Here is a 12,547-nt window from a genome sequence, read left to right as displayed (position 1 = left end):
GAATTGCAGCACTTCAAGATTTGCCTCAAGGATTTTTAAAATGACAAGCTGACTCATTAACAAGCCCTTATCTGCCTAAATTCACATCTTTACAGCTTTTTAGAATATTTGTTTTCCATTAAAATCAAGTTATTTTCCCTTTAATTTTATCTAAAATGTGTTTTTGAATAAGTGTTTGCCCATCAAAGATCAATTTCAACTTATCATCTTCATAATTCAGAAGCTTAAAAAATACAATCAACATAACAGGGACTTAATATGTTATCAATGAACTTAAAGAATTATTTGAAATTAAATGAACGTTCTAGAAATGGATGTAGTTTTTAACAATGGGCAGACAGCTACAACCAAGGTAAAAGGTGTGATTATTCACCCAAATTATCTTAATTAGTAACATTAACAAAACGACTCCCAGTGAAAATAGCCCTTATCCTGGTTAGCATCTGTAGCACACATTCTCTCTTGCTCTTTCTCCATAGTTTGGCTTTTTGACTGACTTTGAACTGGCTGAACCAATGCGTGTCTCTGGAGAGGCCAGTTATGATGTTGGGACCAATTCGTAGATGCTCCTGAATCTGTTGTCTGAGCTGGACTCAGGACAACGCATCACCTAAATGTCTTGATTACTGTCCATCTCTGTATTATAATCAACTCTAGTCGCGTGGACTGATGGCATTTTGAGAACTGACACGCAGAATAACAGGCTGTACAGGGGTTGATCATACTTACCCCAAATGTTGACATTGTAGTTTTTCTCAGTTTTCCCAGCAACATTCGTAGCCTCACAGGTGTAACGTCCTGCGTCCTGAACTTGAGCATCTTCAATCTGAAAACCAAATCATGCTTGCAAACAAGTTTGTACTTCATGATTCTGTTAGCCCTCATTGTGTTCTTTTTTAATTGAAGATTTTCAAACATATAAAAAGAATATGAATGGCGATATCTCCATCTCCATCAACCATATTCAACACTTCCCAAGAGTCAACAATTTGTTTCTTAGTACCCAGGTTGGTGCTTGGTAGACGACTGAGTAAAACAAAACGGGTTCTGTCACTTGGTCTGGTTAAGGGTGTGTACTTGTGCATGGTTGTGGGCAGTGCATAGGTGAGGCAGTTTCAACCAACCACAGGTCTGTCCCCTCCCCTCGAGGGGACCTGAGAAACGACCTGCTGGATTCTCGGACATCTGCACTCATTCTCTGCCCTCCACCACCAGACTCCTACCACCTCTCTCAATGCTGAGCTCCTGCCTGTTTCTGGCCTGCGCGCAGCTGCTTCTCCCTTTCATCCGTGACTCTGGTCACTCCTTTCACACCCGGCCTCACTACCACAGAGGAATTGCTCCCAAGACCCCATGCTTGGCCTCTCTCACACACCACCACGCCCCTTCTGCTCCCCCCATGAGCTGCCCTCCGTGGGTGGGCTGCTCAGCTCGCTGCCCTCCCTATAGCCTGCCCCCTCCCTCCACGCCCCAGGCTCTCTGTTCCCCAGGATGACCCTCTTCCGCCAAGAATCTACGATTAGCGCAGGTTCTGAAGTGCCCTCCCTGTGTTCAAATCGAATTTCTGCCTCTTAGTCAACTATGCACAGGTAACTCCCTTTCCATTTCTCCCTTAGGTTATTATGAGGATTTTACAAACATACAATGGCCTTTTGGCCTCCTGAATGCTAATTCTGTAGACTGCGTTTCAAAGTCAGCCCTTCAGCACTGGAGTCAATCTTGTCAAGATTTCCAAATGATCACTGTGTTAAATTCTCTGTTTCCTAACGCACGTCTGTGTCCTGTCTACTCTTAGAAAGCCAACTGGTTCTGCCACCATTATTCCAGGCAGCCATGGCCTTGGTTCTGCCACCATTATTCCAGGCAGCCATGGCCTTGGTTCTGCCACCATTATTCCAGGCAGCCATGGCCTTGGTTCTGCCACCATTATTCCAGGCAGCCATGGCCTTGGTTCTGCCACCATTATTCCAGGCAGCCATGGCCTTGGTTCTGCCACCATTATTCCAGGCAGCCATGGCCTCACCTTTTGCTATCTTCCCTCAAATGCATAGCCTGTAGGTAATTAACTCGAACCTATAGTACACATTGCATTTTTCCACTTAACTGTTACTGTTCATATACTTATTCCAAGTTGGAAGACATCAGGGACATGAGATGTGTCACACTTTTTATGCACCCTTATCCAGCACAGCTAAAATGGCTATTTGCTGATTTGGCTGAATGACTGGAGACAAAGAATTCACGGGGATATTTATATAAGCTTTTCCTGGGAATATTTTTTAGATACAGTTTATGTCTACAAACATGGACAGACCATTAAATACTGAAATCTCAGTAAATGCAAAATTTAAAAGTATTACAAACCTCACCAACGAAAGCATTGCTAGAATTTTGTAAGATGAAGTTAGGAGAACAGTAGGGAAAGACAGGCAAGATGAACAGGGGTAAAACTGAATCATGACTAGGAATGAGACAGAGGGACGAGGGCCTTACCTTTAACACACCTCCGTTCTCGGTGATGCTGAGGCCCGGCTTCCTCAGCAGGGGGCGGCCGTCTTTCAGCCAGGTGAGCGTCGGGGGCGGGACAGCGTCGCCTCTGCAGAGCAGCTCCAGGGCCTGGCTGAGGCGCACAGAGACGTTCTGTTCTTCTCCCACGATGTTGGGTGGAACTGGCGAGAGAGGGCCAGCACACCATTATGTCCACCAATCACGGCGGCCCACACGGAAACAGCCCTGCACTCACCCAACACAACCTCCGCACTGTGTGGCTCAGAACCAGGTGTGAACCACTCGCTGGTTCCTGTTGAACAGACACAGTCCTCACCTTCATTTAAGAACCTTCCAGAAGCTCTAACCAAGTGCTCGTTTAAGTGACTTCTAGAAGTACATATTTCTGTGTAAGGTTTTCAAAGTAGTAAATCACTCAAGAAGTTTGTGGAAACAATAAGGAATTAAAAGCAAATGTACTTTCCATATTTGTACTTTTTGAGAAAGAAATAAACTCCATAGTTGCAGGGGCAGAATTGTAACTGGAGTTGAGAGAGGAGATGCAGATCACTCAGTCCCAGGAGCACTTATGCTCTGGAAAGCAACAGACGGGCAGAGGGCAAAGGTGGGAGCACTTCGGAGCGCAGAGCATGTGGGCCACATGCATGACAGAGACCAAGTGGGGTCAGGGACCAGCTGCATAACACACCCGCCTTGTGCAGAGGGAGGAAATGAGTTGAAATTTTAATGAGATTGAAATTAGCACTAACCAGCTTGTCAGATGCTGAGTGTTCATGGAGAAGTTCAAGGCCCCTCCCTCCCTCGGGGCCACTAAAGCACCATTTGTCTTAGAGGCTGAGAAAGACAGGGTGGGCTCCATAGCCCCTCAGGGGCTGCAGGCAAAATAAATCAGAAAAGAAAAACTCACGGAGAAAGGGGGCCTGTAATAAAAAGGGCTGCTCCGGAAACGCGCCGAGGGGAATCTCCTCGGCCAGTTCTCACCAAATCCTGACCGCGCGGCACTGTGGAGGCTTACCACGTGTGCAGCATCGCTCAAGTTGTATCGAAACTAACCCCTAAGTGCCATTCCTTATGCTCTGGCAGAAATAGTATTGTGGTCAGGAATATTAGGAGTGTATTGGCCGCTGTGTCAGGAGCAATACCCCAGCATGCATTGTGTCTCTCTCACCAGGAGGGCTCTGCAGCCATGGCTGCAGTGGGAAAGGGTTACGAATGAAAAGCCACTTCCCGGTGCCGCCTCTGAGAGACTTGCACTAAGCCCAAGGACACTAAGCTGAAGGAAGAAACACCATGCACAGTGGCTGGGAAAGCCACTTCCCGGTGCCGCCTCTGAGTGAGAGACTTGCACTAGGCCCAAGGACACTAAGCTGAAGGAAGACACCATGCACAGTGGCTGGGACAGGACGGGACCGGGGAGGGGGCGGCTATGCACATGCAGGGTGTTCCTTCCACCCGCTGTCAAGAGGCTTACGGTACCATGTGAGGTACAGGAAACAGGATGGCTTCTGATGTGCGACACACTAGGTGAAAGGTAAGCCAGTCTGTTCAAGATTCATACTGCCATACAAGTTGCAAAGTAAGCACAATTAAGGCCATGTTCTAAGATAACATAAAAACTGACATTCACAGCTCTCAGCACAGGAAATGCTAAACAGAATAGCCACTTTCCAGCCTGGAAATAACTCTGGGTAAAGTTTGTCTCATTGGGTAAAAAGCTACCATAATTATATAAAAGTATGTTTATCTTAGATTATTTGCAGAACTTACAAGAGCATGGCTTCTTTATGACTATAGAAGTAAAAGTTGGAAACAATTCCAGAGTTCAGAATGTTAATTTATTTCCAAATATTTTCCCTTCAATTACTTTTCTTTACAGCTAAATGAGTTCAACCAAGTTCAAAAGGAAACCAGATTTTAAAGGTTAGAGGAAAATGCAAAAACAGCATAGTATTCATTTACGGAACATAAATTGAGCAAATCTAATTAGACCAAGAATACATACTTGCACTTCCAAAATGCATCTATTTCCTTCTGTCCTGTCTCTCATCTACAGTGTTTGGTCTAAGAGGAGAATAAAGCTCCATTCTCCTCAGCTTCCTTACAGGCCATTTCAATTTTACTGTGTGGCTTTGTGGCCAGGAGGGGTATGTTCTGGATCCATTACTCAACCATTACTTCATCCTTGTTACACTGAATTAGCCAAATCAGAGCTGCCATGGGTCATAGCTGCTGGGATGCTGGTGAATGTGCGATGTCCACCAAAGCTCTCTGACCCAAGTTTAAAGAGAAGGCGCCAGCAGAACTCGGATCTTGTAAAAACCTTTTTCTGTTCCAGTGTCTCAGAATATGGCAAAACAGACTCTGGGTTTATACCCAGAGGGAAATTCTTCAGTGAATTACTTTCCTACTGTAAGTGTTACAATTTTATTTTTAAAAATTTATTTGAAAGGCAGAATGAGTGTGTGTGTGTGTGTGTGTGTGTGTACATGAGACAGTTGAACACAGAGAGAGCTTCCATCTGTTGGTTCACTCTTCAAACGTCTGCAACAGCTGGGGCTGGGATAGGCCCAAGCTAAGAGCCCAGAACTCTATCCAGGTCTCCCCACTGGGTGTCAGGGATCCAAGACCTTGGACCATCTCGTCCTGCCTCTGAGGATACACAAGAGTAGAACGCTGGAATTGGAAGCAAAGCTGGGACTCGAGCCCAGGCCCTCCAATAGGGGAGGCAGGCATCCAAAGCAGCACCCTAACCACTGCGGCCAATGTCCATCGCTACTGTACTTGTAGGGAAAGTTACTTTATCCGTTGTCTCCAACTCGACACAGGACCGCCCAGGTTGCCACTACAAATACTTGAAGGAAGTTAATACTAATATTGGAACACAGACTGGAAACTGATCAGATTACAAACCTTTTTTTAATCTCACACTTCTTTGGTAGCTTGTTGCACAGATGTATGAAATGCTAACACATACACACATTCTCAATCATACACACTTTCAGTCAGTCACTTGACTTTTACACCAGAGGGAAAGATTCTGGTTTTCGGTCTAAATAGCTGGTATGGAAGAGCCTCAGCAGCAGATGAACAAGAATGCACGTTTCCATGACTCCCAGAAAATACCAGCTTTTACCATCTCCCAGGCCCACTCGTGACAGGAACCAGCGCGGAAGTGGCAGGGGCCCATCTGCTTTTCTCACAGACGAAAACCCAGTGAACAGCAGTGTCACCACTTGCTTGCTAGCAGCTGAAGGAGCTACAGCAGCACACACGCAGATGGACCCACGGATCATTCCCAGAGGTACGCGAGGCAGGTGCCTCCCAGGTATTCACAAAGCAGAGGGGCCACTCGGTTCGGGGGGGTCAGAGTGCGGAGGGCTGGGCCTCTGTGGACCTGCTTGCTGTCTCGGAACCACCAGCACACCTGCAGGTCAACTGCAACAGCACAGACAAGAAGGCACAGTGTCCTTTGGCAGTGGGCTGAGGCCTCCGAGGCCGACCGTGACCTCCTGACTCTCGTGTCGTGTCCACCATAACACGGAAATGAGTTACTAACAAAGATCACAGGATGCACTGTGTCAGTGACTGTGGTCACCCACTTTCTTCTGGCAACTTATAAAGTGAAATCAACATGGCCCACATGGCTGGAAGTCAGAGAAAACAAAAACAAAAAAACCATTTCTCTTAAGACTGCATTGTTTGGAAGTGAAGTCGGACTTAAAGGAGAGAAACTCATTCAACAGACATGCTTCAAGAAATACTTTCATTAATCTATGAACTAAGGAATGTAACGCAAGCAAGACACAGCATAAAGTCCGAGAGCGCTGGGGACGCACAGCTGTGATTGTGACTGGTTTGTTCCGGGACTCTCACCATGGTGCAGCCAGACACTCCCAGCTGCCTCCTCCTGGGTAGGAAAAAACCCGGAACGTCTCCTCAACTTTTGTCTAGCTTAACTTCCGCTCCTCAAATACCCTCTAACTCACAGACATATATTATCAGTCACAAAATACTGACTAAATAACAAAAGCCATATGAGCATGGCTTTGAGAATAGGGGCGCAGAGTCCCTGGAACCTACCTGTTTAGTGAGAAGACTGTCTTCCTAACAAGTCTATCCACAGCCCAGTTCTCGAAAGGGCTCTACAAGACCAGCAACCTACATGTTGGCTCTATGCATTTCAATTCCTCAGAACGTTTAAAAAGAAACATCACTCACCATCAAATACCAGCCACCGTCAAATGTCCATGAAAAATGCTTATTAAGAAATTTAAAAATCTTGTATTCCAAAGTAAATTACTCTCTTCATGCCATTCCTCCAAGAATTTCTGAAGTACCCTTGCACCAGGCGGCCGGAGGATTTGGTTTGGAGTGACCTGGTGCTAGTACTCCTTTGTTCATTCGCTCGTTATTAACTTCCTCAATGATCTTTGTAGCCCCTACAGGTGTCTATCAGAGCTGAAACGGTTTTCTAAAGGTCTTACCGTGGACTCGGAGGTCAATGTCCCTTTGATTCTCGCCAGCAGCATTCACTGCCACACAGGTGTACCTCCCCGAGTCACTGACTTGTGCGCTGGCCAAAGCTAAGATGCGGCCCCCAGAAAGAACCTGTGAACGGAAAGAAAGCTGAGCAGTGGACAGGCCCCCGAGCACGGTGTGCACCACAGGCCGTTCCTCTCGTTTTCTGAGGCTCCGGAATTCACAAGTACAACTAGGAGGACTTCACTTGGGTATTTTAAAGTGGTCAGTCAATGCATAATCCCTTTTTGATTTTCTCAGTAGGAGAATGGGAGATGCTAGACTCAAACTTAGAAATTATCTTTGAAAATATGTCTCTTTGGCATCAAATAAAGGTCAAATTTAACCCCTACTTTCCACAATGTCACTGCGACAAAGACAGAAAGTGAGGATGAGAGGAATTAATTATCCTTCTAATTTTTTCTGGGCAATCAGACATGAAGTTAAAAACCAACAAAGTACAGGGCTGGCGCTGTGGTACAGTGGGCTAAGCCTCTGCCTGCAGTGCCAGCATCCCATACAGGCACTGGTTCGTGTCCCAGCTGCTCTACTTCTGATCCAGCTCTCTGCTTCTGGCCTGGGAAAGCACTGGAAGATGGCCCAAGTGCATGGGTCCCTGCACCTGCCTGGGAGACCTGGAAGAAGCTCCTGGCTCTTGACTTTGGATCAGTTTAGCTCCAAGCCGTTGCGTCCATTTGGGGACTGATTTCTCTCCCTATCTCTCCCTCTCTCTGTTTGTAACTCTGACTCTCAAATAAATAAAACCTTTAAAAAAAAAAAAACAACAAAGTAGTAGCCAAATAAGCTAATTAAGTCCATTTATTGTTCTTTTCTCCCACAGATCCACTGGTGCGTCTAAATATTGACTTTAATTCTGCATTTTCTATGATCCCAAATTCTGGAAGCAATAGATTTTCAAGAATAGCTGAAGAATTAAAATATTAGGAGTATTTTCACCAGTAGAGAAAACTCAAAGTTTGGTACATGTGCTTTTGAATTTTCAAGTTTGAGTCAGTGTAAATGTACTTAACTTTGTTTTTCTAAGACTTGAATTTCATTTATCATCGTGCTTCCGTTATAATTCTCTTACTTTCCTATTTGATGCTTTATGAAGCACGCACGCTCTGTGTGGTTCTCCGATTGTATTTAAGAATCGATTGTACCAGGAGAAGCCTATGTTGTTGTTGTTCCTGAACACTTCTGTCTATAGGTGTCACTTGTGGTGAAAGTAGGAAAGAGGCAGGTAGAAAATAATCCTGAAATAAACCGTCAAAATACATGCAAAACAAAGGAACTCTCAGAAACACCGAGCTTTTACTCAGCTATTGAGAAATCCCAACTGTGTGTGCCCATCGTATTTATGAGTGCATATGCGTATTTAAAAAATACCACTTGTTAGTCCTTGTTTTTCAGATCTCTTCATCAGCTTGACCTGCTTATACTTCTTGTATTGAATAATCGGGAGGCAAATTTCACCAAAAAATGACACAGGGTACCTGTATTCCATTAGTGAAACTCGAGACAGGGCTGCCATCCTTCAGCCAGGTCAGGCTCGGGGCAGGGATGCCTCTGGCTTCGCATTCTAACCTCACCAGATTATTCACCAGCACTGCTACCACGTCATTGCTGCTGGAAATCGATGGGGGCACTGGAAATAAATAAATAAATAAAAGCTGCGTTAACTCCGCGGGATGTGGCATCTCAACGCACCGAGCTCCCTACGGTTTGGCTGTGGGAAGTTCTCTCATATCTCGTTCCGGCTCTATGCACAGCCATCCTGTGGGATAAGCAGGGCAAGTATCTGCAGCCCACTTTACAGACGACGACAGGGAGGCGGTGCTAGTTTGTCTAGAAGTCCAGTTGTTGGCAGCAGGGTGCGCGTTTCACTTCTTGACTTCCAGGCTGTCATGTCTGCCTGCGTGCGTGTGTGTGTGTGTGTGTGCCACTCCACTATAGAATGTTAACTACCAAATCCTCTTAAAAGCAGCATTAGGCGTAAAGATGTGAAACAGTTCCGTAACAATTGCTGATAAGAGCACTAATGATATTTTCAACAACTCACCCGAAGCAAGCAAATTCAGCTGCATGTCACACCTGGGCATTTGAGAAGGAATCAGGAACAAGAAAGTGTAGGTTTTAGGACACCATGGCCTTGAAAAAAGCTGACAGTACCGCACTGTCAAGTATTTACACCGGCATCTCACAGAAGCATCTCGTCATTCTGAACACTTCTTTACCCCAGGATGCGTTGGCAGCACTAACCGTGAACTTGCAGACTATAAAACAACTCTGTAGCGCCCGCTGAGTTGACGGCCACGCACTTGTACACACCAGCATCTGAAATCTGTGCACTTTCAATGACAATGATCTGCCCTCTCTTCAAGAAAGTGGCGCTGGTGGCTGAGAGTGGACGGTTATCTTTGTACCATGTGATTACTGAAACGGGAAGGGGAGAAGATCTACATAAGATGTCTTAAAATTCACTCCAGTAAGGGGCATCGTTACTATAATAATCATAACTCCTTCATGCTTATGCTAACTGAGTTTAACCTGCTGAAATAAACAATGCAGGGCTGATTTTTAAGAGGAGGTAACCCAAGAAAAACACCAAGAGTAAAGTGAATTGAGTCCTGAAAATGAACTCAGAAAAGACACATTTTTATGTTGTCTCGTATATCAATATTGTTTGAAACACACTTTGTGCTGTTTCTTTCTGTTGTGTATTTCCTCAAATCCACAGACATTTTGCACATACTTCTAAATCAAATACCATACACACTAGGAACCTAACAATTTATATTACTGAGTCATACAAATAACATCAGATGACCATAACTTATAATTAACTTGGTCTATCTCCATTAACAATAAATTTAAATATATTTTTCCTACATAAATGCATGTGGAATACCATTTTGAGTTTTGTAGCCACAATATGGGCAATGAGACGTTTAAGAGATTCACAAGAGCATTTCTACATTACGTGGCTAAGTTATTTCACGCAGTTTAAAGCCATGCAGATTCAGAACCGTCAGCTATCGGATGCTATGCTTATCAGAGGCACCTTGAAGTGCTTTCTACAACCTCTCCACAGTCAGTGACTCGCATCTTCTGCTCCTGAGCGGCCCCAGCTGTCCCAGTAATGCACAAAGGCCTTGCAAGCTACAGAATCCAAAAGTGAGCCCACCAGGCAGGGGATGTCCGGCCGCCATGCACTCCAGCTGGACAGCACCGTTCACCACCACAGTCTCATTCAGCAGCTTCCCTGCCTCCTCCAGGCTGGGCGGCTCTGCAAGAGGCACAGGCAAGGAGTTACTGCACGTGGGTAGGCTGTTCAAACCAGTCTGCTCCGTGGACATCAGACTCGGTCTTTCTTCCTCTCGTTCACGCACAAACGCAGTCTGATGGGTTTGAAAGAAAAGTGACACACACTACTAAGCAGAATTAGAGAGCAGGGTGGAAAAAGACCGTAACTTGCTTTCTGGATCATCCATCTCTCTGCCCTTACAGGAAACTCCTCAGGACTTCAGAACAGCAGCACAGGAAAACACAGTTTCCCAGTATTACTTATTCCAATCATTCTGATTCGTCTGATGATGACTCACCCTCTCAAGAAGTAATCTATACTTCTTTGAGTTCTCCCAGTGAAGAAGTCAGTATGGCCCAAAATATCTGACTTTATCTTTGGACGGTGCTATCTTAAATCATTTCAGGAAAAGCAGAACACATTTTTGGTTTGCATCAGGTCTTATTCCTTTTGATATAAAATTTATAATTGTTTATAAAGCACAACAAAACTATACTTCCTATTTCAAATAATCACTGATAATGCTTACTCTATTATTTAATATACTTGGAATGTAGGATTCACAAAATCTAAAAGGTATAATATAAAAGGGAGAAACAACTCAGAACACCAATGCCATTTGTTTACAACAATATCACAAGAAAAGCGGAAGGGGAACAGGATGGAAAATTACAAGTGAACTAAAGGTCTTGCCACATTTGGAGAAGATGTTCTAGAAATAAATAAATGAGTACTGGGGCCGGCACTGTGGCATGGTCATTAAAGCTGCCACCCGCAGTGCCGGCATCCCATATGGGTACCCGTTCCTGCCCTGGCTGTCCCATTTTTGATCTAGCTCTCTGCTGTGGCCTGGGAAAGCAGCAGAAGATGGCCCAGGTGCTTGGGCCTCTGAATCCACGTGGGAGACCCAGAGGAAGCTCCTGGCTCCTGGCTTCGGATGGGCCCAGCTTTGGCTGTTGTGGCCATCTGGGGAGTGAACCACTGGATGGAAGACCGACCTTCCTCTCTCTCTCTCTCTCTCTCTCTCTCTCTCTCTGCCTCTCTGTAACCCTGCCTTTCAAATAAATAAATCTTAAAAAAAAAAAAAAAGAAATTAGTACTTGAAATTTACCAAAAAATACACTTTAAATGGTAGTTTTTTTTTTTTTGGTAATGAATGCAGACAGAAATCATGAAAGAAATCCCATTCACAGTAGCCACAAAAAAATCAAATATTTATAAATGAATTTAATCAAAGAAGTCAAAGACCTCCACAATGCAAATTATCAAACACTGATGAAAGAAATCATCAAGGACAGAAAAAATCATAAAGATATGCTTTGCTCATGGATCGGAAGAATTGATATCATTAAAATGTCTGTACTACCTAAAGCAACCTACAGATTCAGTGCAATCCCTATCAAAATACCAATGACATTTTTTACAGAATTAAAAAATTCAATCCTAAAATTTACATGGAATCACCAAAGACCCAGAATAACCAAAACAATCCTGAACAAGGAAAATCCAGCTGCAGGCATCACACAATACCTGACTTCAAAGCATACTACAAACCTACAGTTATTTTTTAAAAAGATTTTATTTATTTATTTGAAAGTTAGAGTTACAGACAGTGAGAAGGAGAGAGAGAGAAAAAAGTCTTCTGTCCACTGGTTCACTCCCCAGATGGCTGCAATGGCCAGAGCTGTGCCAATCCGAAGCTAGGAGCCAGGAGCTTCCTCCAGTCTCTCACACGGGTGCAGGGGCCCAAGGACTTGGGCCATCTTCTACTGCTTTCCCAGGCCACAGCAGAGAGCTGGATTAGAAGAGGAGCAGCCAGGACTAGAACTGGTGCCCATATGGGATGCCAGCGCCGCAGTAGAGGATTAACCTACTGCACCACAGCGCCGGCCCCCAAACCTACAGTAATTAAAACAGCATGGTACTGGCATAAAAACTGATACATATATCAGTGGAACAGAATAGAAAGTCCAGAAATTAATCCACGTACATACAGCCAACTGATTTTTGACAAAAGTGCTCCAACTGCACAGTAGAGTAGGGATACTCTCTTCAACAAATGGTGATGGAAAAACTGGATTTTTTTTTGTAGAAGAATGAAATTAGATTCATACCTCTAACAATATACAAAAATCAATTCAAGATGGATCAAAGACCTAGATTTAAGACCCGAGATATGAAGTTGCTGGAAGAAAATGTAGCAGAAACAGTCCA

The 12,547-nt window shown here is 44.5% G+C and overlaps 1 protein-coding gene across 2 annotated transcripts in view; it reads right to left on the bottom strand.

Moving 5' to 3' along the window:
• Nucleotides 1–12,547, bottom strand: part of HMCN1 (hemicentin 1) — a 469,239-nt gene that overhangs the window by 144,960 nt on the left and 311,732 nt on the right. For both annotated transcript variants that reach the window (XM_051820384.3, XM_070055057.2), the window contains exons 37-42: nt 10,214–10,315; nt 9,289–9,462; nt 8,523–8,674; nt 6,993–7,116; nt 2,494–2,669; nt 730–826 (exon numbers count right to left, since the gene is read on the bottom strand). In XM_051820384.3, coding sequence (XP_051676344.3) covers nt 730–826; nt 2,494–2,669; nt 6,993–7,116; nt 8,523–8,674; nt 9,289–9,462; nt 10,214–10,315 — 825 coding nt within the window. The remainder of the gene's footprint in view (nt 1–729; nt 827–2,493; nt 2,670–6,992; nt 7,117–8,522; nt 8,675–9,288; nt 9,463–10,213; nt 10,316–12,547) is intronic.

The sequence above is a fragment of the Oryctolagus cuniculus genome, chromosome 13 (genome assembly GCF_051225735.1).
Source record: "Oryctolagus cuniculus isolate XC-2025 breed Fujian yellow rabbit chromosome 13, ASM5122573v1, whole genome shotgun sequence".
Lineage (NCBI taxonomy): Eukaryota > Metazoa > Chordata > Mammalia > Lagomorpha > Leporidae > Oryctolagus > Oryctolagus cuniculus.
The sequence above is the reverse complement of the archived record's forward strand: the minus strand, read 5'-3'. Positions and strand labels throughout refer to the sequence as shown.